Source organism: Onychostoma macrolepis, chromosome 05 (assembly GCF_012432095.1).
Source record: "Onychostoma macrolepis isolate SWU-2019 chromosome 05, ASM1243209v1, whole genome shotgun sequence".
NCBI classification, from domain to species: Eukaryota; Metazoa; Chordata; class Actinopteri; order Cypriniformes; family Cyprinidae; genus Onychostoma; species Onychostoma macrolepis.
This window is the reverse complement of record NC_081159.1, coordinates 42,200,889-42,227,980: the sequence shown is the minus strand read 5'-3', so window position 1 is coordinate 42,227,980 and position 27,092 is coordinate 42,200,889. Positions and strand designations below refer to the sequence as shown.

The following is a 27,092-nucleotide window of genomic DNA, read 5'->3' as shown; positions in this document are numbered from 1 at the left end:
CATCAACCTAAAGCTTGTTTTTTTTTTTCTTTCTTTCTTATCTCCGCCGCCGTTAATAATTAATCGCGGGTTCCGCGAGGATTGGATCCGTGTGTGTCGAGCTGTTCCTGGGTGTTAACGGCAGAAGATCGGGGAGGGCTGGAGTGATTTGTTCCCGCCTCAAACACGTTCCCTGATACCATTCTGAATCAGAGGATATTACTTCACTGGCGACACTGACACAAAGTAACAGCCGCGCGCAGCTGTGATACATTGTTTCAGTCCGGCGCGGATTAGAACTCGTTGTTACATTGTGACATTGCGCCGAGCTGACCGTGATATACTGTGTGTGCCGCGTCTGAGATGATGGAGCGCTGGAAGGGGAGAGTCGCGCTGGTCACCGGAACGTCCGTCGGGATCGGAGCGGCTGTGGCTCGCGCTCTCGTCCAGCACGGCATGAAGGTGGTCGGCTGCGCGCGGAACGTGGACAAGATCGAGGTAAGCGACGTTAAAACGAGCTCTTTGACAGATTGTGAGCGCTCAGAGGCCTCAGTGATGATCTTCTAGCCCTAGCGCTACTTGTGTTAGCTCACTCAAGTCTTTCTCCTATACGCGCGACTTTCCCTCAGGAGACGGACAGGCAGGCAATTTAGGCTTTATTCAGAAGTTGAGTATTCATTTTGGAGAAATGACAGCTCAGCTGCAATCGACCTGTTACAGTGATTGATCGCGTGTGAAGTATTGCTAGGTTTCGCCCCGCCCACTTTACACTACAATACAAAATCACACTACTGTACATGCATTTTTCAATACATATTTACATGATTTCATAAGCCTAGGCGAGTTTAAGGTTGCTTTTTGTTATATTGTATAATGTTAAATGTACTGTTATTTGGTTTTAGGAATAGTTACCCCCAAAATGAGCATTTTGGCAACGTTTTCTCACCTCCATGTCTTTTTAAACTCGAACACAAGTGGAGGAGAATTCTGAAGACGCGTCAGTCTTATGAAAACGAGTAGTATGATTCATATACTGAGATTCTTCAAACAATCTCCTCTTGTGTTCCACATAAGAAAGCCATATGGGTTTAGAACATCGTGATCAGCAGTAGAGTAAATGTCAATATTTTAATATTTTGGGTGCAATACAATCAAGTGTCCCTTTAAGAAAGAGCAGAAGGAATTGGATTGTTCACTGAGGTTCTCCCTTCAGCATTCCTCAACCCTTCCTCATGACCCGTCAGTCAACCAGAGTCAATCATGTCTTGTCAATCATTGATGGGATTTTCAGCCCTGCCCTCCAGGTCTCAAAAGACTCCACCAAACGCTCACAGGTTGTGTATAGAAGAAACTGAACTTTTATATTTATATATATATATAGTTGTATTATAATATTATTTGAATTTTTTTACATTTTTATGTATATTTTTTTATAAAAATATTTATGAAATACAAATATTATATAAAAATTGCATTTATTATATTATTAATTATCTGTCTTAGATTAATAATACAATAAATAAAAACATATGTATATATTTTTTATAATATTTATTATATTTTACATTGTTTATTATGTTATATTATTATATATATACTATTTATTATAATTTTTTAATATATATATATATATATATATATATATATATATATATATATATATATATATATATATATATATATATTGTATATATTTAAGTTTACCTTTTGTGCCAGTGATGGATTCATTTTTTTAAATGTATTTAAACACCTCTTTCACATATGAAATGATTCACAATGCGTACATGGGGGCTGTAGGTTTACTGTTGTGCAGTTTATTATTACATTGTGCCAGATTCATAAAACAATAGCTGCTGAAAAGTGCCACTGTAAAGATAATTGTGGAAGTTCATAATGACCGGTTATTGCAGCTTAGATTCAATGAACTGTCTTTTTTCACAAGCAAGGAGGTTATGAGTAACAGTATGTTTTTATATTAAGATTTATTTCTAAAGACAAGAGCAAGTTTGATTCCTCATAATAAACATTTAGTTTGTTTTTTAACTATATACGTTTTTCCATTGCTGATTCATAGAGATTGAATTCAAGTGTTTCAGCTCTTTGTGCGTCTGTCTGTACAGTGCAGTCCATTCATAACGTGTGTTTACAAAATATTGTTATGATGGACAAAGGTTAAAAGTTATGACATGGTAAAAGCTGCTCAGATTTACTGCAGCACTTTAAAGCTTTGATTTTCCCGATTAGTATATGTTTCTGTCCTGGAAATGCCTTTTTTCTCTCTCTTGTGTCATTTTGACAGTCTGTCTGTGTGTGTGTGCGTACATGTGAATCATCATTGAAGAGGCTCTTTGCAGGTTTATCATCAACAAAGATAGAGATACAGTAAGTGGTTACTTTATGAGATCCGTATCTGCAAAGTGAAACGAGAGACAAGGCGAGCTTTGTGTCTGTCTGATCACAAGGCACCACTGTAATTGTGTCAAAGGCTGTGCCTGTGTGTGTGTTTGGGACTGTCCCTCGAGAATATAAACATTCACACAGCAGAGTGGATGTAAAGCACTAGTGTTGTCACCATAGTCAAATTTGACACCAATCCCAGTGAAATCTCACCAGTGCATTTGCCTGTTGAACGCTATTAAGATAGTTGAGCTTTGCAGCCCTGCTTTTGTATTCCAACCAAACAGAGAGACTGGGAAAATCAGTTAGAAAGGTTTGGGAACAGGATAGTGATGAACAAACTGTGGGAGTAATAATGTGGTCGCTATGGGAGACGGGATGGAATGGGAAGCGGGTCTTCATTGGCAGCATCCGTTACAGAAGATTCCCACTTCTGTTCCAGGATCAGTTTTTCCCACGGCAACCTTTGAGCTGATGGATCACTGATCCATACACACACCAAACTACATGACTACATCTTTTGTTCGGTTTCTGTGTAAGGCCTTTGGACAACCTGGAGTTAGAATTTTATAATAATAATTGTGTATGATATTTTTTATATTGTTTATTATTTATTTTCATATTGTTTATTGGATCAAATTAATTAAATTAACAAATTAATTTTATTTTATTGTTTATTATATACTTTTATTTTATTATATATAGTGTATGTAAGCCGACAAATATATATTTGTCAGCTTAGTGTATTTTACTGTAATATTACATACAGTGCATAAAATTATTTATATATAATATAATTTTTTAACAAATGGATGGCCTCATGGCCATAATTCATGAATGAATTTATTTGTTTGTTTGTTTTGATCTGAAATATTGATTGAGTAATTGCAGAAATATTAAATTTCAGTTTTATTACAAAACGTTTGTTATTTCTAACACTGTTGGCCATAATAACGAGGAAGGGATATAAAAAATCTGCTTGTTTAAGATATAAATTATTTACATTATTTTCATTATGTCTGCTTAAAGTACTCTAGTAGATGCTCTCCAGGCAATAACTGGAAAAAAAAAATGCTTTTTTTTTTTTGGGAAAATTGGAGTAATGCATTTTTCTTGCTCCCAAAATTTGTTACTCTCAACACCGGTAGCCATAATAACATCAAGCTCTGATTAATGCATATTTTTAACACCACTATACAAAGCTGCAGGACTACAGAGGATGGATTGGCGTACAGTATGTACAGTAGTTGCACTACAGCCCAGTCCAGTCAGACAACAATCTGTTCCAGTAATACTACAACTCCCTCCACCCATACTGCTGTGAAAGCTCACGCTCATGTTGTAGCACTGACCGCTGGACGAGGCTCTGTGTCTTTGATTGACCTTATTTGCTAAATGTGAGATGTTTGATGCTCCAACATCTTAATCGCTTTCCTTCAGCAGTTTTTAGTTGGGTGTTACATTATATCGTTTCAAACAAATTTTCAAGATCTTAATTTAGGCTGAATCTGCAGTGTTGGCGAGTGTGTCGTCGTTCACTTGTCCTTCAAGCTCAATCGATTCCCAGAAAACAAGTGGTGCGTGACACAGTGCATGCAGGCCCTCCGCTGGTGTCATGATCTTTACATCACGCATGGAATCAGTAAACTGGAATATTCCGCTGACCTTGGCAGCACTGAGTGTTTGGTTGGGCTCATGTGATCAGGGCTGCTCGTGGCTGATTGGGATGAACTTTCAGTGGCTTCTCAACTCAACACAGCACTGCACATCTTATTTACACAACTGATTCAAATCAGCTTGTTAGCAGAAAACTGCAAGAATCAAACTTGTTCTATTAGATAGGAGAAACTGGATGTTTGCTGAAAATTAGTTTTCTTAATGGGAACAGATTTGGTGAAATGTAGCATTCCATCACTTGCTCAGCAGTGGATCCTCTGCAGTGAATGGGTGCCGTCAGAATGAGAGTCTAAACAGCTGATAAAAACGTCACAATAATCCACAAGTAATCCACACCACTCCAGTCCATCAGTTAACATCTTGGGAAGTGAAAAGCTGCATGTTTGTTAGAAACAAATACATCATTAAGGTGTTTTAACTTTAAAATGTCTCTTCTGGCCATAATCCATAATAATGTTGTCTCCAGTAACAAATCCATCTCCTGTTCTCTCTCACATCAAAATCCACCCACATATTTGTTTAGAGCTGTTTTAGCTTGTAAACAGTGCTTGATCTGTGCAGATTTCTCTCCTGATTCAGACCAGATGACTTTTTCACTGGAGAAAGAAATCTTATATAGTGGACTCGTTTAGCAGGAAGCAAGACAAAAATGTCTTAATTACAGCTTTTTGTTTTTGCAATATGTTAGCTGATGGACTGGAGTGGTGTGGATTACTTATGGATTATTGTGATGTTTTTATCAGCTGTTTGGACTCTCATTTTGACGGCACCCATTCACTGCAGAGCATCCATTGGTAAGACAGTGATGTAATGCTGAGTTTGTCCAAATCTGTTCTGATGAAGAAACAAACTTACTGTGCCTACTACACCTTGGATGGCCTGAGGGTAAGTGATTTTTCAGCAAATTGCCATTTTTAATGAGGAAATTATCGAAACAGCACAGATCTTTGCGATGCTTTAACTATAAATAAGATCTATAAGCATCTAGTGGTGCTTGATAAGATCAGTATGATCTCCACTAGACCACAGCACTTTAATCATGACCTTCCGGAAAAGGTTACATCTTACATCGGTGATGCTTACTCAAACTGTGTTGTTTTATTGGAAAAAGGGTGATTTGAGGTACCCAGATAACAAAATATGTTCTAAAAAACATTTTGCCAACATTATGAAAAAGTTATTTCTGAACGTTCTGTAAACTTTCAAAATGTCCAGTTTCTATAGAATTCTATAGAACTTCTGAGAAAGTTCCCTGTTAGCTGGGAATACAGCAACGTGAGTGTCAAATGTCACATACAGTACATGCATGTGTCAGATGGTACGCGTGAATGGGAAATGTCACTGTGCAATGTTGTTATTCCTGTCTGGAATCTCAGCTTTCTCAAACCACAGTTCCCTGAACTGATTATTCCTGTTGTCAGTTACAGTAATGGATGGCCTTTGTGTATGTTTTGTTGCAACTGAAGCATGCATAACCAAACCAGTTGTGGGCACTTTTATAATGCGTCAGATTACAAGGGCAAACACTGGACGATGACATCAGCCACCCGTCCATCCATTCATGAATCAACATCCATCAATCATCTCTCTTTTCATCTGGCTCTTAAAGGAACAGTTCACTTGGCAATGAGTCAAGTCAAATATAGTTATATATTGATTTTCAATGTACACATTGTTTTAAAGCAGCTTTACAGAAAATGATGTTAATATTTACCATTTTCATATCTTCATGCCTTACAGTTTTGTTTAACAGCTTAGAGCTCAGCGATAATATAGTTTAAATAAAAATGGTCATTATTTATGCTCATGTTGTTTCAAACTAATATGCATTTATTATTTCTGTTAAACAAGATACATTTTTGAACATTTACTCTGCTATTTTCCAATGTGAAAATTGTGACCTCAAAGAAAATCAAAAAATCAAATGTAATGTCATGCATAAAAAAAAAAGAAAATCTCAGTTCTAAAATATTTTATCGGCATGAAATTGATCTTTGTTGAGCAAGTCAAGGCACTTAAAAAAAAAAAGAAAAGGAAAAAAAATCTGCTTTCAAATGCAGTATTAAGAATTAATAAAAATTTTAGTTGCATGTCGAGTTGCATGAACGAAAGAAGTTTTGGGATGACACAAGTCTGAGAATTGTCGATTTCTACAGAGAAGTAAAGCCAGTGAGTTGTATGCAGTGTGAAATCTGCTCTGTTAGATCTGTGAAAAGCAGTAAGCGCTGCCCCAGTCGTCAGATTTGATGCCAAGTTTCACGGCTCTCGTAAAAGGCACTTAATCAGACCTCAAATAGCCTTCACAGACTCTCAGTCGTCTTCCGGTGGCCGAGCATCGAGGCGCTGCAGCTAATGAATTCTGTCGTCTTGGCAGGAGGCTCATTGTATTTGTTTAAGCGCGTCACTGCGGTGCCATCAGACGGACCCGACTCTTTTAGTTTTGCTTCTGTTGTGAGCGCTGGGCTGTTTGCCAGCCACAGTTTGAGTAAAGAGGGTTTTTCCCCACTGTGCTTTGAAATGCATTGTGCTTCATTCACACTTGCTGATGTACACTTGCCATGCTTTCGCTCTCTAGCTCTGTTCCAAAATCTAGTGAGCTGCCTCACTAAGACATTATAGCTTGCAGACACAAAGCTGCCTACCCCTCAAAATGTATTAAAAGAAGCTCACCAAGGCTGCATTTAATTGATCAAAAATATTATTACAATTTCAAATAACTATTTTCTATTTGAATATATTGTAAAATGTCATTTATTTCTGTGAGGCAAATCTGAATTTTCAGCATCATTACTCCAGTCTTCGGAAATCATTCTAATATGCTGATTTGCTGCTTAAGAAACAAGTTATTATCATATTTCTGTGGAAACTGTGATGCAATTTATTTTTTCAGGGTTCTTTAATGAATAGAAAGTTCAAAAGAGCAACATTGAACAACCTTTGTAAAATTATAAATGTCTTTACTGTCACTTTTGCTCAATTTAATGCATCCCTGGTAAATAAAAGTAAAATTACCTACTGGCTCTGCACATTTCAACTGTAGTGTAATTGTGACTGTACAGCATCACTCCATTACTGTGATTAACACACATAAATCAGCTCATAAAATGCTGAAAGTGCACACACTGATATATGTCTAATGCAGAGCCTGCTCGTCAAGTTGGGCTGTGGGTTGGAAACTATTATTGAGACTAGATAAGTCTGTTCAGCAGTCTCAGATCTATTGAATTTCACAGAGAGAAGCTAAAGAAAGCATGTGACACAGCACACGGGTCGTCATGTCATCTGCAGGTTGTGATGTGTCAGCTCCACACCCAGCATGGAAAACAGCTCCGACGCTGCACACAAACCAGGCATGTAGGTCACACATGGACATGTTACCAGCGTGCAAAGTGCTTGGAGACTTTACGCTTACACAGTCTTTTTTATTAGTGCAAACATCATATGTCAAACTCTGCATTAAAAATGTAGCTCATCTCATGCTGTTACATACAATCATTCGAAAGTGCAACTGAGCAGGTTAATAAAAGTCCTGATGTCTATTGTCTACACACACAAATATTACTTCAAACACTCCATTTTCACTAGCTCTGTGTTTCCCTCCGGAATGAAAAGGCATATTTATAATATACATTTCTTTCAGCTTGAACTTCCTGACATTTGGCCAAAATAAAGCGTCTTTCTAGTTCAAATTCCAAAAGCTTTGATACTGTGATGCATGGCAGTGGCATCGTACTGAATCATGACATGCTGATGTGTATTGATGTCGTGAGGTAATGGATCAAACCAAATCTGTTGCATTCTCCTGAACTCATGCAAATTGTGAGCAGCACTGATTTCATAAGCGTTTCTGCACCATCACCTGATTTACATGATTCCTATAGTCAGTCAGGTGCTAAAACAACACGAGCAGCACATGCAAATAAAGCACACTTTCAGTGAACACAATTCATTCTTAGTGAATAATTACTCTACATTAAAAAGAGACCAAAGATGGCACAATATCTCATCGTAACACTTTTGATGAATGGCTATGTTATTTTTAATTTTGTCTTCACATCTGAATACCGACATTTGTGAAATTGAGTCAGTTTTGAGGTTACTCTGGAAAATAGTGATCTGTGAAGTTGTAATATGTTGAATGTCAAAGTTTCCTGTGTCTGATAATGAGGAATTTGTAGACACATCAGTGGTTTGTAGATTTGTAGAGTAAACTTTATCGTCTTTATTTTATGTCGTTATGTTATTTTATGTCACTAGTGCGATTTATTTTGTTTGTAAATAACTCTGGTTATTATTCAGTATTTCCATGAATTAGACGTACACTTCAGACATCTCTGCTTTTTATTAAAACCTATAAGCTGTTTGAGTAAAATCTATCAATTTGCATTCAAAGTGTTCCTATTATTATATTTACATTTAGCAAATGTATTTATCCAGAGCAACTTGCAAATGAGCTCTTTGATTAGTTTTACCATTTGTGCTATAACAGTTAAATTAGCAAATATTTTTCTTTCTTTCTTTTAATAACACACTGGCTGATGCATCACCATTCTGCACATGCTAAGCTTATATCTAAATATATTACAATTTAGATGCTCATTGTTCTTAAGGGTGGCATCTTTCCTCATTTTACCCTAGTGTGTGTGTGTGTGTGTGTGTGTGTTTATCCACGCCCAAAGATGGAGCATAACTAATATTTCTTGTAGAAATGAGCAATATGAGCTTTATATCCGCACAGAGGAGGCCTGAGATATGAAAGCAGATGTGAAGGGCCTCCGGGGACGTCCCGTGTCTCCTGAAAGCCACCGTCTCTACACTAAATGACATCAGAATCCTGGAGCAGACGTGGATGCGCACGGGTTCATTGAGTGCATGGAGACCCGCTGACTGAGAGAGGGAGAGATGCAGGGGAGAAACAGCCCTGCAATAAATCAAATGCAATTATATTTCATAACAAGACTCAAAGCTTTGTTTATTTCTTATTGAGTAGTTTTATTCTCACAGTGAGCGTGTCGTGTAGTTGCACGAGGAAATATGCTGAAAGGCTTTGTGTGGAGTAATCCGCGATTATACTGAGCTGTTGCATGATAATAAAACCCCCTCGTGCCGCGAGATGGATTCATCCGTCGGTGGTCAGACGGTCTGAGGACGTGCTGCGCGACCATGCTGTCTTTCTATTACTGTCTGCGTTTGAACAGCATCTTTCTCTGAACAGCCCCTGGAGACCGATGTCGTGTTTAATGGCGTACGGATCATCTAGTATGCAGTGCATTCAGGCTTTGCATTTAATCAGCATTGAAACATTCTCCCAACAAAACACGTCAGATTAAATATCGCTCCAAATAAGATTATTTAGGGATTTTTATGTGCCTTTTAAACAAAAGGATTGAGAAGCGCTCTATGTACTAAGTGTGCATACTAAACATCCTTTGACAGCTCAGTCAATCTTCTTCTGTATCTGCTGGAGGAGATCTGTTGAAATAATCACTTTTGTAGGAGAAACTGGGCCATTGCTTAAAATACACATTTTCTGGCTAAATACTTTCATATTTGTCTCTTATAAATGTAGAATTTATGACATTTTATATTGCTTTTGGAGAGGTTGCATCAGTCTGAATCCCTGTTTTATTGTAGTGATATTCTGCTGGTGTTATTTTAGTATTATTTATACTATACTTCTTTTAGTATTTAATATTATATTATTATTTATAATACTATGGTGTTATCTTTTACTATATAATATTATAGTATATAATTATTTTTATATTTTCATAATTTTAGTTGTTTTGTATCATTTTTATGTGCTTTTATCTGTTTTGTTTTATAATCTAATAATTATAATAATTGTATTTAACTATCATTTATATTTATTTTAGTTTTAGTATTTTTATTCCTTTAACTTATTTTTAAGTGGATGTTTTTATCATTGTATAGCTTTTCATAATAACTATATTTTATTTCAGCTTTATTACAGTTAAATAATAGTTTTAGTTAACAGTAGCAGCACTGTATTCTGAAAAAAGTACAAGAAAGAAAGATGAAATAGGAAAGGAAATGAATGAAGGAAAGCAATAAAGACAGACAGAAAGAAAGAAAAAATAACATAAAAAATTACACTTTCATTACCTTAAATGCTAAATATATAAAATATATATATATATAATTCTGCATGTCATTGTTCATTTTTCGACTGATGTTTTATGTTTGAGCAAAATAGTGGTGACTGCTGGTTATTAATGCTTTCAAGAGAAGAGCAAATGTTTTCAAATGCAACCTTTGTCATTACGTCAGATGTGCTGATTTATCAAATGTCAGTCATTAAATATACTGAATGTCTTTTGAGGTGGAGATGAACTATTATCATCTGCTCATCTCTCTGCTCTTGGCCTTTTTTAGGAAGAGTAATGCAGAGCGCTCGGCTTTCGGTCTTGCCGTCACACACACACACACACACACATACACACACGGCCGGATGCTTCTCGTGGTGCTGAAACTAAATTGGATTGCTTTCCACACACAGAATCTCACATTCTCCATCTCTGCTCAACATTCACACACACACACACAGAGGAAACTCAACACTCGCCAAACACTCTGTGAGCAGAGATTGGCTTTGATGAGGAAATAAAACTGTGCCTTCGGATCCTCCAGGAATGATCATTTTTGCAAGATTTACATTCAAGCATTTGGCAGACGTTTTACCCAAGGCAACTTAAATTACATTAAAGGTTTACTTGTGCATATTATTAATTCAGGCCATTGTGTCAAGTTCAAAATATTAATGCATTTTCTGTGTGTGTCACACTTACTGTATGCAAAGAAAAAAACAGTCCGAACAATCCCATAGTAATCTGGACAGAAATGTTAGTTTTAAAATATAAATGAATGCAGTTTCATGGTCATGTGATTGATTTCTCCTCCACTGGCAGGAGTGTCAGGCTTCATCTGTTCAGTCTGTGTCTCATTAAACTCTGGGGTCTTTACTGTAAGTGATGTGAACGGCTGATTCCCGTGTTACTAAACATTGAGCTGATTAAAGATTACAGCGGCTTTACTCCCTTACACACACACACACACACACACACACACACCTTATATCATCTGCCAGACATCTTATAAGTTTCTACTGTCCTACTTTTGCTTTCTGTTTTCTTTTAGTCTTTGTTTTTTATGTGGCCTCTGTCTCTATCAAAGTACATAGCACGATATTCAGTGATTGTAGTGATATATGGTTCAGTGATAGAAAGTTTTGATAAGATAATACACTGACAGTTCCTAAATTGTTACTGGGCTATTGTTATGTTGAATATTAATATGTATTTATGCATTTTCTCTAATGGCTTAAAGGGGTCATTTGTTGTTTTTTTGTTGTTGTTGTTTTTTGCCTAGTTGATTTAAAATGTTTAATGCAAGAATCAAAGATTTCATTAAATGAAAAGAAGAAATAATGCAATGATGCAATTTTAATGCAAGATGATCGCCTTCAATCAATGTGCAAATTTAATTCTATATAATTTAGCAGATTTTTTTTTCAGTTGTGTCCGTTTGAGAACAACTAAAATGAAATATTTTATGACTCGCCTTGCATACAGGTTTTCTATTATATATCAATCATTTGAAACCTTCATTACTTTTTTCCTTGCAAAAATGAATTCGATTGACTGCCCTTGCTTTCTCAGTGTGATTGACATGCATGTATGTGCTCTGAAGTATTTGTGTTTTCCAGAAGTGCTGATCTGCTGCTCACTACAGCTCACGCTGAACTCCTGTCATCTGTCACGTGTTTGTTTCACATAATTAGTTTTACTGCAGCAAAGTGACGTCAAAGATGAAGGTTCTCTGCTCAAAGACCTGATTAATCAATAATGAAACTGCCTTATTGAAAATGTGTCCATTTTCATTATGGATTTTTAGTGAGTTTTATCGAATAGTAGTGGCTGTCCTGCTATTTGTGTATCTATTTACATATTATATACATATTGCTTATATTTATATATTACTGTTCAATGGTTTGAGGCCAGTAAGATATTGAGATACTCAATATCTCAAGAAATTAATGCTTTTTTTTCATCAAGGAGGCAATAAATTGATCAAAAGCGACACATTTCTAATGTTATAAAAGAATTCTATTTCAAATAAATGCTGCTCTTTTGAACTTTCTATTTATCAAAGGATCATGAAAAATAGTTTTCACAAAAATATTGGGCAGCACAACTGTTTTCAACATTAATAATCAGAAATGTTTCTTGAGCAGCAAATCAGCATATTAGAATGATTTCTGAAGGATCACATGACGCTGAAGACTGGAGTAATGATGCTGAAAATTCAGGAATAAATTATATTGCGTGTGTGTGTGTGTGTGTGTGTGTGTGTGTGTGTGTGTGTGAAATATTGCATATATTTAGATGTAAATTGAGCACTTTTTAACTATTTGATAAATCTCAGGTATTACCCAAGTACAATTTAAGCACTTTTTTCATTTAACTTCTATCAGCATTCAGTTCTCCTGTGGCATTATGGGATATCAGCGGGTCTAGTGGTTGCAGCTGATGCAGTTTCTATTTTCACCGTTCTCTGTAGTGTGTGTGTATTTATAGTAGACTGTGTTGTGCAGCTGTGTGTCAGTCAGAGCCAGTTGATGAAATCTGGCCTCACAGGTTGGTTCAGGTGTTACATAACACTGATCCTGATGGACGCACCCTTCCTGTCCTCTGTCCTTTGTCCTCTGATCTCTGATCTCTGTGCAGAAGAACTAAATCAACAGCTCTCCGGTCAGCGGTGGTGGTCATCAGCGCTAATGATCCATCCTTAATGATTCGGCCGGCGTCTGCGGGGTTTGAATCATTTTCACAAGTCCGATTTTAATGACTTTGATTAACGATTCAGCCCAACCTTTGGACAGCAGTAATCTATCACAGTTGGAAGTGTGTGTGTGTGTGTGTGTGTGTGTGTGTGTGTGTGTGTGTGACTAATCAGCAGCGCCTCCGCGTGACCTTTAGTGATCCATTTACAGTGTGAGCTCTTTCACCGACTCATCAAACACACCTCCTCTGTATGTGTGCATATAAGAAATATAAAAACATTATTTAAGAAACAATTAATTAAGAAATGTATAGTTGACATTAATAATTTTATAATAGTCAGCTATTACTGTATAATTTAATTTAAGACAATTTTTCCAAGTAATTCTTTAAGTTAATATTCATTATATTAAACAAAAATTATAATAAATAAATTGCACACAACAGAACTAATTAAATAAACCACAGAACAAGGATGCAATTAAAGTCAACTGTACTTGAAGTGTTTTACAGTAACAACAGTATCAGTAAGCAATGTAAAAGGAAAGCACAAACAAACATACACACACACACATATACAACCCGAATGCCGTAAATGTTGGGACGTTTTTTAAATTTGAATAAAATGGAAACTAAAAGACTTTCAAATCACATGAGCCAATATTTTATTCACTGTAGAACATAGAGAACATAACAAATGTTTAAACGGAGAAATTTTACACTTTTATCCACTAAATGAGCTCATTTCAAATTTGATGCCTGCTACAGGTCTCAAAAAAGTTGGCACGGGGGCAACAAAGGGCTGAAAAATCAAGAAATTTTGAAAAGATTCAGCTGGGAGAACATCTAGCAACTAATTTAGTTAACTGTAACATGATTAGCTATAAAAGGGATGTCTTAGAGAGGCAGAGTCTCTCAGAAGTAAAGATGGGCAGAGGCTCTCCAATCTGTGAAAGAGTGTGTAAAAAGATTGTGGAATACTTTAAACACAACGTTCCTCAACGTAAAATTGCAAAGGCTTTGCAAATCTCATCATCTACAGTGCACAACATGAAACTGGAGAAAGCTCTGTGAGTAAGGGACAAGGATGAAGACCTTTGTTGGATGCCTGTGGTCTTTGGGCCCTCAGACGACACTGCATTACTCATCAGCATGATTCTGTCATTGACATTACTAAATGGGCCCAGGAATACTTCCAGAAACTACTGTCGGTAAACACAATCCGCCGTGCCATCTGCAGATGCCAACTAAAGCTCTATCATGCAAAAAGGAAGCCATATGTGAACATGGTCCAGAAGCGCCGTCATGTTCTGTGGGCCAAGGCTCATTTAAAATGGACTGTTTCAAAGTGGAAAAGTGTTCTATGGTCAGACGAGTCCAAATTTGACATTCTTGTTGAAAATCATGGGCGCCGTGTCCTACGGGCTAAAGACGAGGGAGACCTTCCAGCGTGTTATCAGCGTTCAGTTCAAAAGCCAGCATCTCTGATGGTATGGGGGTTCATAAATGCATGCGGTATGGCAAGCTTGCATGTTTTGGAAAGCACTATAAATGCTGAAAGGTATATAAAGGTTTTAGACCAACATATGTTCCCCTCCAGATGATGTGTATTTCAGCAGGACAATGCAAAACCACATACTGCAGCTATTACAACAGCATGGTTTCATAGTAGAAGAGTCCGGTGCTGAATTGGCCTGCCTGCAGTCCAGATCTTTCACCTATAGAGAACATTTGATGCATCATTAAACGAAAAATACATCAAAGACGACCACGACCTCTTCAGCAGCTGGAAACCTATATCAGGCAAGAATGGGACCAAATTCCAACACCAAAACTCCAGAAACTTATAACCTCGATGCCCAGACCTCTTCAAACTGAAATAAAAAGAAGAGGAGATGCTACACCATGGTAAACAACTATTTTGAGACCTGTAGCAGGCATCAAGTTTGAAATGAGCTCATTTTGTGCATAAAATTGTAAAATTTCTCAGTTTAAACATTTATGTTATTTATGTTCTATTGTGAATAAAATATTGGCTCATGTGATTTGAAATTCTTTGTTTTCATTTTATTCAAATTTAAAAAATGTCCCAACTTTTCTGGAATTCGGGTCGTATATACACACATAAAGATCAATAAGATGTCCTTTATGTATTAAAGCCCATTTCTGCCATAGACAAATAATACAAATAAAAAGGGTAATTGCAACTTTTTATCTCACAATTCAGGCTTTTTTCTCACAATTCTAAGTTTAAATCCTGCAAATCTGTTTTTTTTTCTCTCTCTCTCTCATTAAAATTAAATTTTAAAAAAATTCTCACAATTCTGACATTTTCTTCATAATTCTGAGATTTGTTTGTTTTGTTTTTTTAGAAAAAGTAAAAAAATAAAATAAAAAAAAATATTTTTTTTTTATGCCAAGGAATCAAGCTTCTATACTTATACTCACCAAGGCTGCATTTATTTAATCAGAATTACTGTAATATTGTGAAATATTACAATGTAAAATAGCTGTTAGAAGTATACTTCAGTATGGACTTATTGAGCTTTGACGGCATCAGTGCTGGTGCGTCTGACAGCCCTTGTTAGGAGTGTCTGATTGAATTAGTTGTGCCTATTGTAAGTCTGAGCTGTTTCTGGCTCTTTTGTTCACTTCCTGTTTCATTGGGCGGCTCAGATCTGCAGCTTTACTAATGAAGATGTGAATATACAATGACAGGCCAAATTGCTCTTCGCTGCAGGTGAAAGGAGACACGGATCAGGAAGGAAAGGCGTGTGTGTGTGTGTGTGTGTGTGTTTATGGCTCAGAATTCCCCAAACGTCTCTCCTTCACACCAGGTTTTTCCTGCTCTTGTACCTACTGTATTTCCGTAGTAAGAAAAGAACAGTAAGTGAATTTGAGAGCTGCTCATCCTGTTATATTCTCTCTCAGTGTCTAAATGAAATCTCAGTGCTTTTGTTCTGTAATGCAGAGAGCGTGGCATTGATTTCACTTGTGTGTCCTGTAGCCAGTGCTGAGAGACTAAATGTGGATATTTTGAGTGTTAATAATATACAGTATATTGCTTTCTGTTCATTGGTATAGTTATTACTATCTTAATTAAAATTCTTAAATAATATTGGTAAATTATAATATACTTTTTAGACCAGCAGAACTATGTTTGTTGTTTACTAACATTTATTTATTTTTATTTTTTTAAAATAATAATTATGTTTTCAGATATGTACATGTTGTACTTCATAGCAAACAGTAATGGGATTATTATTTATTTATTTATATAATAATATTTTAAATTGATATTTATTGTTAATATATTTAAATACATATCTAGAAGTAGTTAATGTTAATTAATTTTAATTAATTAATTTTAATTTAGTTAATTTTAATTTAATCCAATTTTTATTTTCATTTATTTATTCATTTATTTGACCTTTTTTAATATTATGAAAAAAAATTATTTTATCTGCACATGTATTTACTAGTATCTGTTACGATTACATAAGTTAATTCAGTCATTAATGTGCAGATTCTCATTAATGTTAAGGGTGTTGGCATAAAAATGTTGTCCTTTGGTGTTGTGGCCTCTTAAAGTGGATGTTCAGATGGGTCAGGATATTTTTTGGCTGTAGCACCAGCGACGCTTCATTACTCTGATTTGGCATCAAGGGTTCATCCAGTACAGACACACTCACTGAGAGCCAAACCTGGCCCCTGTCCTGGGCCCCGTCTCTCTCTTATGGCCCATCTGCCCCTCGGGGATGGACATGAGCCAATCACAAGCTAAGTAAGTCTCCCCAAAAAAGAACCAATCAGCCGCGAGCTCAGTTGACTCACTGGTGAGAAAGAATGACTCCAGACAAATGACTAAATACTTTGGCAGACTAGCGGTAATGCTGTAATTGTATGTATGTATACGGGTGTGTGTGTATATATTTAAATAGGTATAAAATAGAAAATATAATTATAAAAATATAAAATAATGCACTCAGAAATACAGATATTTCATTTAATTTCAACATTAAAAAAATTGTTTTCTAATTTTCTATTTTAGAATATACTGTATGTGTGTGTGTGTGTGTGTATATATATATATATACACAGTGGGTACGGAAAGTATTCAGACCCCCTTACATTTTTCACTCTTTGTTATATTGCAGCCATTTGCTAAAATCATTTTTTTCCCTCATTAATGTACACACAGCACCCCATATTCACAGAAAAACACAGAATTGTTGACATTTTTGCAGATTTATTAAAAAAGAAAAACTGAAATATCACATGGTCCTAAGTATTCAGACCCTTTGCTGTGACACTCATATATTTAACTCAGGTGCTGTCCATTTCTTCTGATCATCCTTGAGATGGTTCTACACCTTCATTTGAGTCCAGCTGTGTTTGATTATACTGATTGGACTTGATTAGGAAAGCCACACACCTGTCTATATAAGACCTTACAGCTCACAGTGCATGTCAGAGCAAATGAGAATCATGAGGTCAAAGGAACTGCCTGAAGAGCTCAGAGACAGAATTGTGGCAAGGCACAGATCTGGCCAAGGTTACAAAAAAAATTCTGCTGCCCTTAAGGTTCCTAAGAGCACAGTGGCCTCCATAATCCTTAAATGGAAGACGTTTGGGACGACCAGAACCCTTCCTAGAGCTGGCCGTCCGGCCAAACTGAGCTATCGGGGGAGAAGAGCCTTGGTGAGAGAGGTAAAGAAGAACCCAAAGATCACTGTGGCTGAGCTCCAGAGATGCAGTCGGGAGATGGGAGAAAGGCTTTATGGCAGAGTGGCCCGACGGAAGCCTCTCCTCAGTGCAAGACACGTGAAAGCCCGCATGGAGGACTCCAAGATGGTGAGAAATAAGATTCTCTGGTCTGATGAGACCAAGATAGAACTTTTTGGCCTTAATTCTAAGCGGTATGTGTGGAGAAAACCAGGCACTGCTCATCACCTGTCAGCCTGGAGGGGATCTGCAAGGAGGAATGGCAGAGGATCCCCAAATCCAGGTGTGAAAAACTTGTTGCATCTTTCCCAAAAAGACTCATGGCTGTATGAGATCAAAAGAGTGCTTCTACTAAATACTGAGCAAAGGGTCTGAATACTTAGGACCATGTGATATTTCAGTTTTTCTTTTTTAATAAATCTGCAAAAATGTCAACAATTCTGTGTTTTTCTGTCAATATGGGGTGCTGTGTGTACATTAATGAGGAAAAAATATGAACTTAAATGATTTTAGCAAATGGCTGCAATGTAACAAAGAGTGAAAAATGTAAGGGGCTCTGAATACTTTCTGTACCCAGTGTATTGTATGTATGTGTGTATATATATATATATATATATATGTATATATATATATGTATATGTTAGGGATAATCAACGGCTAGCTGTGCATTAAACGATTTGAATGCACGACGTGGAGGCGAAGAACCACCCGACGCGCAGCACAGCGTCCCTAATAGTAGCAAATATATTTAACATAGATTGAAATGTGTGTGTGTGTGTGTGTGTGTAGGCTATATATATAAATGACACAAAGGAGACATGATTATCGCTTTTGCTCTTATGTTAATTTTTGTAAATGTAAATAATATTTTGATCATGACATTGATTTTGATTTTTCTCATTGGTTTAGCAGCGCCAAAACATTAGTGCGAGAATCCTGATGCTTTCCTAAAAGCTCATTTTTGTCATTTCTTTTATTTAAAATTAATTTTCTTTCAATTAACTGGGATGAAGCACGAAGGCATGTAATGATATTTCAGGACACTGTTGGAGCGTGGACTACATTAAACCAGAGAACTGAAAAGCGCATGCAGGACTGTCAATATCTTCCAACACCTAGTGAACAACCTCTATAAGCAGAGTTTTAAGTGCACTAGTAAGGCAGCTCATATGTGTGTGTGTGTGTGTGTGTGTGTGTGTGTGTGTGTGTGTGTTAATTAGTGGACTTGAGCTGTTTGTCAGCGCTATGATGAAAAGTGAGTGAAAGCCTGTCAGTGCTTTACCCGTTTATAGACCCGTGTGTGTGAGAAAGATTGGACACGTCCCATCATCCATCACTGTCTGCATTTTACCCACTTAATGATTTCAGACGCAAAGAGTATGGATTGAATGAGTTTAAAAATAGAAAACAGATAAAAGTAGGAATCAGCAGCCAGTAAATGGAGGAAACTGCTCTGAGCAGAAGAGAGAAGTAGTCTTCTTATTATTAAGAGAGAAGTTTCTTGTGTGTGTGTGTGTGTGTGTGTGTGTGTGTGTGTAACTCCCACACATCTTGAGGTTTGACATGTGCAATAAAGTCATTCTTTTCATAAAGAAATAGTTGACAATGTGTGTAGATTTTGTGATTTAGACTTTCCGCCCATCAGAAAGTACTGTTAATTATTTTTGATTATGCATATGCAGTTGTGATGTCGGGTGAAGTCATTTCACCTTTAGCCGTGCTTTTCTGTTGCCATGGTGACTCGGTGAGGATGGTTGTGTTAAATGAGGGAAATGCTGCAATCATGATAATGGTTGTTGTAATTGCAATCCACCGTACGGGAATGGAATACAATAATTAGTTGTTTTCTCACAAATTACTAGTTTAGCAACATTATTATTCTTGTAATTATAGTGGAGAGAAGATTCAAGTCATTAGTTTTAGGGACATTTATTTAATTAGTCCCTAAAACTAAAGCAAGAGTCACATATATGTTTATTTCTTAAATAAATAACATTTTATTATTTAATTAATATGTATAATAATTTATAAATGTGTATATTTAATATAAATATTAATAAATATCTACTAAGATTTAATACTAAGATTGAATAAATATATTTAATCTAATATTTAATTATGTTAAAGAAATTATGTTCCAAACCCGTAAAAGCTTCGATTGTCTTCGGAACACAATTTAAGATATTTTGGTGGCTTGTGACTGTCCCACAGACTGCCGAATTGAAGAAACGAATTGTTGAATAAAGTCGTTTTTTTTCTCTTTGCGTACAAAAAGTATTCTCGTCGCTTCATAACGTATCGGTTGAACTACTGATGGCAGATGGACTATTTTGGCGATGTCTTTCATACTTTTCTGGACCTTGACAGTGTTAATTGTTTGGCAGTCAATAGGACAGTCACAAGCCTCCCGGTTTTCATCCAAAAATATATTAAATTGTGTTCTGAAGACGAACGAAGCTTTTACAGGTTTGGAACGACATGGGGGTAAGTGATTAATGACAAAATTTTCATTTTGGGCTGGAGCATTCCTTTAATAACTTTTATTTAAAAAATTAATACTTCAATTCGGCAAGTATTAATTAAATCAATCAAAAGTGACAATAAAGGCATTTATGAGGTTACAAAAGATTTCTATTTCAAATAAATGCCGTTATGAAAATGATTTCTGAAGGATCATGTGACTCTGAAGAAAGACTGGAGTGATGATGCTGAGAATTCAGCTTTGATCACAGCAATTCAAATAGAAAACGGTTCTTTTAAATTCTAATAATACTTCCCAATATTACTGTTTTACTGAATTTTTTTTGTTGAGTGAAAAGCCTTAGTGTCACTTTTGACCTAAAAGCTACAGTAATGCATCAAACAGCTTTCTCCTTATGATCTCAGACAGCTGTCAGTCTCGTCATCCTTCTCAGAAGACACTGAAAGGTCACTGTTCAAACGTTTTCTGTTCTTGTCCTTGCAGAAGTTGGCAGCCGAGTGTCAGAGCGCGGGATACAGCGGCACTCTGATCCCGTATAAGTGTGATTTGTGCAACGAGGAAGAGATTCTGTCCATGTTCTCGGCCATCAAGACGCTGCATCAGGGAGTGGACGTGTGCATCAACAACGCCGGTCTGGCTCACAACGAACCGCTGCTCAGCGGAAGGACAGACGGCTGGAGGAATATGATCGATGTGAGTTAGAAGCACACATATCATTACTCTTGCTGTCTATATAGACAGCATCCCGACCGACTGATTTGTGTGACTTGAGGAGACTTGCAGTGTTGCTGCCCACTTTTCCGAGCAGTCGTTGTGTCTTAAAATGCTGCCTACGGTTTAAAACGGCTATGGAAAGGTCACACTTTTATCCATCGTTTTTGCATATTTAATTTGCGCTCACCTCTTCAACTCTCTTTTTTTAAGCACTTCATCAAGTGCGGTTAAATGAACTGCTGTAGGCACTCAAACAGCACTTCATTTATTTGTTTACCGCAGTTCTGCTCTCACTCAAAACCACTTTCCCTAACTGAACAGCGGCTTGAGCGACAGAAGCTGTTGCCCGTGCAATGTGCATCTGCAATGCCAAGGTCATGGGTTCGATTCCTTGGGAGTGCATTAAATGATAAAGTGTAAACCTTCAATGCAATGTAAGTCGCTTTGTCTGCCAAATGCATGAATGTAGATGCAACAACTAACAGTTTCATTGCATTGCGTTCTGAGTGAGTTTGATTGATGTATTGACATCTGGAACCTTCATTTTCCTTTCCTTTCCTTTCTCATTAACCCATTTTACCCCTTAATTGCCACATTACCATTTGTCTTTTTTCCTATACTATGCACTGTATTTTTTATTCATTTGATTATTTTCATATTAATACTAAAAGAGTATTGGTTTATTTAAGGTAAAGTGCTTTGTACAGGCCCTTCTGGGATTTTCACTTTCTCAGCATTTCTGATCTCTTGTAATATTTACGTGAGCTTGATGTTTGTAGGTGGACGATACTGACGGACCGCTCACTTATATAACACACGATCACTGCACCAAAACAAGCTTTTAATCTTTGCAGGATAGGGACAGCTTCAACAGAATACTGTCCAGTCGTATATTTATTTACTTTATGATTTTTACTAATATTTTTAATTAGCATTTAGTTTCATTTTCATTTATTTTGTTATGTGCTTTCGTTTTTTATTTGTATTTTATTTATAAAATAATATTTTTATTTATTTAGATATTTTATTTAGAATTTTCCAAAGTATTTTTAATTTAGTGTAATTTTATTTTTTTGTTTTGTTTCAGTTCAGTTTTTAGTACTTCAACTTAAACATATTTCAGTTAGATGCCGAGGCAATATTTTCATGTAGTATAAGTTAAATCACTAAAATTACTAAAACGAAAAAATGTATTTTATTTTATTATAATATGCCTTATAATAAAAAAATCTTAAATTAAATTTTGACTTTTCATCTCACGTTTCTGAATTTATATCTCCCATTTTCTTGTAATTCCGAGTTTACATCTTGCAAGTCTGTTTGTTGTTGTTGTTGTTGTTGTTTTGTTTCTGCCACAGCAAAAAACTTTAAGTCTCACAATTCTGACTTTTTCCTCCATAATTGTGAGAAAAAAGTCCAATTTTATCTTATTTAAATTTTTAATTTTAGTAAACGTTAACAACACTGGTCAAAATAGGCTTCCTTTTCTTTATGCAAAATAAAAATTCTCATTTTCTTTTTTTTAAACTGTTTTTGCTCTGCATTGCTTTTACTTGCCTTGTATTCAAGGCATACATTTCATCAGTTCATGCTTTCCTTGGGAATTGAACCCATGACCTTGGCGTTGCTAGCGCCATGCATCACTGCTTCAGCTTCAAGAAAGATTTTGTGCTAAAATATGTTCTAGACATGATCTGGATCTTTATAATCCAATCATACACCATCTGTCTTCCTGTGCAGGTCAACATACTCGCTCTGGCCATCTGCACGCGTGAGGCCTACCAGTCCATGAAGGAGAGACACGTGGATGACGGACACATCATCAACATCAACAGGTACTGCGCTTTACTGCTTGAGTTGTTTAACAGCAGAAATGTGCTGCTGCACACACTCATCCGAGGCTGTTGTTGATGATCTCTCGGCAGTATGGGGGGTCACAGGATGGTGCCCAGCGCTGACGAACACTTCTACTGTGCCACTAAATACGCTGTGACCGCTATGACAGAGGGACTGAGACAAGAGCTACGGGAGGCCAAAACACACATCCGAGCCACGGTGAGCCTGTATGCACACACGCACACATGCACGCTTATTATAGTTAACTAAAACCATAAAAACACATGTTGTTACTTGAAATAAAATAAACCTTAACTAAAATAAAATATTTAAAAAACTTATTTTATTTCAGCTAGTTGCCAAGTTAATGTTACTCGTGTACTAAACTTGATGTACTAAAATAACTAAAACTGAAATAAAAATAATGAAAACTTTGTACAGATATTTAAAAAACTAATAAAGATCATAAAGACGCACAATAAAATGTCTAAAGCTTTAACTAAAATTAAAATAAAGACAAAATATAAACATTAAAAACTAATTCAAATTATGAATAAAAACTACAATAGTATCTTAAGGATTATAAAATAACTAAAATAATTTCCAAACTCCAAAGAGTTGCTGAAAAGCTAATAATTAATTGAAACATAAAAAGGAAAAACTACAAAACAATTAATTTTAAAATAAAACACTTATTTAAAAAAAGCTGTTTACGTGCATGTCTTTTTACCAATAACCAGCAACAGAGAACTGTGAATATGCAAATGTGTTGTTAAATTATTGAATAACTGAATGAATGAATGAATAGTTTCAGATGACAAAAAAACATTTGTAAACCCCCAAGATTAAAGTAAAAAAAAAATATATATATATATATATATATATATATATATATATATATATATATATATATATATATATATATATATATGAGTAAATAATTAAGTAGATATTTAGGTCAAATGGTTTTAGATGACAAAATAGTTTGTAAACCTGTAAGAATAAAAAAAATGTTTTTTTGAATTAATATACATATTTTAGGTCAAATGATTTCGAATGACAAAATAGTTTGTGAACTCCATCACCAGATAACTAGTTGTTTTAACATTACACATCAGCTGAGGAAAAGGTCTAATATTCTTTCCTTAATTATTTTTTCATTAATTTTTATGTTTTTTGTTTTTTTGGTTGGCTATTAATTAATGTCAACCAATAGTCAAAGATTTGTTGAATTACTGCTTAAATTGCTGTTGTAGATGAGTTAACATGGTAATTTAACGCCAGTTCATGTAATAAAAGTTCCAGCAATAATAACAAAAAACAATAGATTTGAAAAGGCTAATGGCTGTTCCATGTGTTCAGCATTGTCATATTTATTAACCTATCAGCTTTCCTTTTCTCCTAGTGTATATCACCTGGAATAGTGGAAACTGAATTTGCCTTCCGGCATCACAACAGCGATCCGGAGAGAGCTGCAGCCGTTTATGAAAGTATAAAGGTAAACAGATTGTGTGCGTGACGTGTCTCTTTATACGAGTGTGCTGTTTAACTGCTTCACAGCTGTTTGTCTTCAACAGTGTTTGAAAGCAGAAGACATCGCCAGTGCCGTCACGTACGTCCTGAGCGCGCCTGCTCATGTTCAGGTGAGTCCACAACAAACACATACACTACCAGTGAGAAATGTTCCTTGAGCAGCAAATCAGCATATTAGAGTGATTTCTGAAGGATCATGTGACACTGAAGACTGGAGTAATGATGCTGAAAATACAGCTGCACATCACAGAAATAAATTACATTTTACTATATGTTGAAATATACAACAGTTATTTTACATAGTAATTGTAAAATTGTGGATCAATGATTTTTTCTGGGTGTTTTCTGGGACAGACACTTTCCATTCCTTTTTTATTTTATAACATTATCAAGTTCAAATTCATTTATTGACTACAAAGTCGAAAGTTTTTCCAACTTTCTCTTCAAAACCTAAAAAATGTCAGTATCAATTATTTGATAAATAGCAAACATGTCAAACAAATATAATGTTGTACCAAAACCATGTGTAGTTTTAAAACCAGATCTTTATTTCAGGAGCAAAATGTTTTCAGAAAAACAAAAGATTTAAAGGAATAGTTCACCCAAAAATGAAAATTTGAAATGAAAACGTACTCACCCTCAGGCCATCCAAGATATAGATGAGTTTGTTTCTTCATCAGATTTGGAAAAACGTAGCGTTACATCACCTGCTCACCAGTGAATGGGTGCCGTCAGAATGAGAGTCAAAACAGTTGATAAAAACATTGCAATAATCCACATCACTCCAGTCCATCAGTTAACGTCTTGTGAAAACAAAAGCTGCGTGTTAGTAAGAAACAAATCCATTATTAAGATGCCTTAACTTCAAACCATCACTTCTGGCTAAAATATAAGTCCATAATCCATAATAACGCTTCCTCCAGTGAAAAAAGTCCATCTCCTCACATCAAAATCCACTCACATATTTGTTTAGAGCCGTTTTGGCTTGTAAATGGTGCAGATTTCTCTCTGATTCAGACCACTGTTTACTGGAGGAAGCAATATTATGGATAGAGGACTCGTATTTTAGCCAGAAATTTAAGTTAAAAATGTCTTGATATTGGATTTGTTTTGGGGTTTTTTTTACAAACATGCAGCTTTTAACTTTACAAGATGTTAACTGATGGACTGGAGTGGTGTGGATTATTGTGATGTTTTTATCAGCTGTTTGGACTCTCATTCTGACGGCACCCATTCACTGCAGAGCATCCATTGCTGAGACACTGATGCAATGCTACATTTCTCCAAATCTGATGAAGAAACAAACTCTTCTCCATCTTGAATGGCCTGAGGGTGAGTACACATTCATTTTTGGCTTAACTTTAAGTTTTCAAGTAGTCATAGGTGATCTGTTATGATGTGAGTAGACCAATATCCTGTCCGATCGTTGACTAGGATCCATGTGCTGATCTTCAGACAGCAGGGAGACAGACAAATCAAATCACAGCACTATCACACTCATCACCTGCTGATCGATCTGTATTAAATTTGTCTAACTGAATGAACGCATTGCTCTCTCTCTCTGTCTCTGCCGCTGTAGATCGGGGACGTGCAGATGCGGCCGGTGGAGCAAGTGTCATAGGAACGGATCGGGAACGGGACGACACCTGCTGGGCACAAATATGTATAACACCTTGTTTTAAAGAACTGATTGAAGGGAATTGGTTTGGGTTTGCAGATCGGATCAAATCGGAGACGGCGGCGCTGTGTGGCTCGAGCTGATGCGGCGCTCAGACGCTCGACAGCGAGCCGGAGAGCGAGATTACCTTGGTTTAAATTCACAGATGTACACAGTCTGCTAACGTCTCAAATATAAGGGGAAACTTTCAGGCTTTTCTAAAAACACATGACGTCAGAAACTGGAACAAAAGAACGAAGATTTAATGTGTGTTACTGTCTGATACGGTCACGTGAGACCGATTATACCGAGACCAGTACGCCATGAATTGCACATCATTTTTGGTCTTTTATTTTATTTTTATTTTTTTTTAGGTCATATTACATATCTGTTTTAAGAGTGTGGCGATAAGAAACAGTCGCTCGGTGCCGGTTGAGGTGATGTTAATTACTGTATTAATTTTTTCATGAGTATTCTAACTTGAATTGTATGTAGATGTGGTTCTCATACCTATGACAGCTGCTGTTCGTTTGAAGCGGTGAAACGAAATCAGTGCAGGATTTTCATGAGAAAGAAACCCGTTTGACTGCAGTCACACTCTGAATCAGAAACCGGATGAGAAATGTTGGTTTTACATTGAACTTTCACTGAATGAAAGGCACGACACTGGCTTCTTTCATTGGAAAATAAGTACGGAAACACTGTAGTGAGGACTTGAAAAGAAATAATAGTTGATATAATTAATTCTTACTGATTAAAGGTGATTATGATTATTGATTATGGATAAATTCCTTTACCTTTTGCTGTATGTCACCTCTACATCTCAAAACAATCCAAAACTTGATTTCTTTGTGTTTCTTTTCTATTAAAATTGTCATATTGTTAATATTTGGGAAACTACCCTTCATTTCACCAGTGGAAGCTTAAATTAAATTAAATCATATGAAATAAATCAAATTCAATACTTGAATATCCTGAAACCTGTTTAGAACTTGTCCAGTTCACATTCACAATAAAATTAAGATATGTTGTGACATTATTTTCATGACAATTTAGAAAACAGTTCTCATTTCTCTAATAATAATAATAATAATAATAATCATTAAAATTGGGTATTTAAAAATAATGTCATTTTGCCTGTTTGCATATTTTGTTTTTTAAAAATATACTTTTTTTTTTTCTTTTTTAACAGTAATTACAAACGACATATTTTTGTTGGTAGTATTTGTTTCACTGCTTTTATGTATATTTAAATTAAAAATAATTATAAGTTTATTTAATACAATAAAAC

General features: G+C 35.8%; 1 protein-coding gene across 1 annotated transcript; it reads left to right on the top strand.

Moving 5' to 3' along the window:
* The first annotated feature begins 65 nt into the window (after window positions 1-65).
* On the top strand, window positions 66-26,576 carry dhrs11a (dehydrogenase/reductase 11a). The gene is made up of 7 exons (XM_058776463.1): window positions 66-477; window positions 20,545-20,754; window positions 22,516-22,610; window positions 22,701-22,830; window positions 24,017-24,109; window positions 24,189-24,254; window positions 25,724-26,576. Exons 1-7 carry the CDS (start codon window positions 343-345, stop codon window positions 25,763-25,765), a joined length of 771 nt encoding a protein of 256 aa, XP_058632446.1. The 5' UTR covers window positions 66-342; the 3' UTR covers window positions 25,766-26,576.
* Window positions 26,577-27,092: the final 516 nt, after the last annotated feature.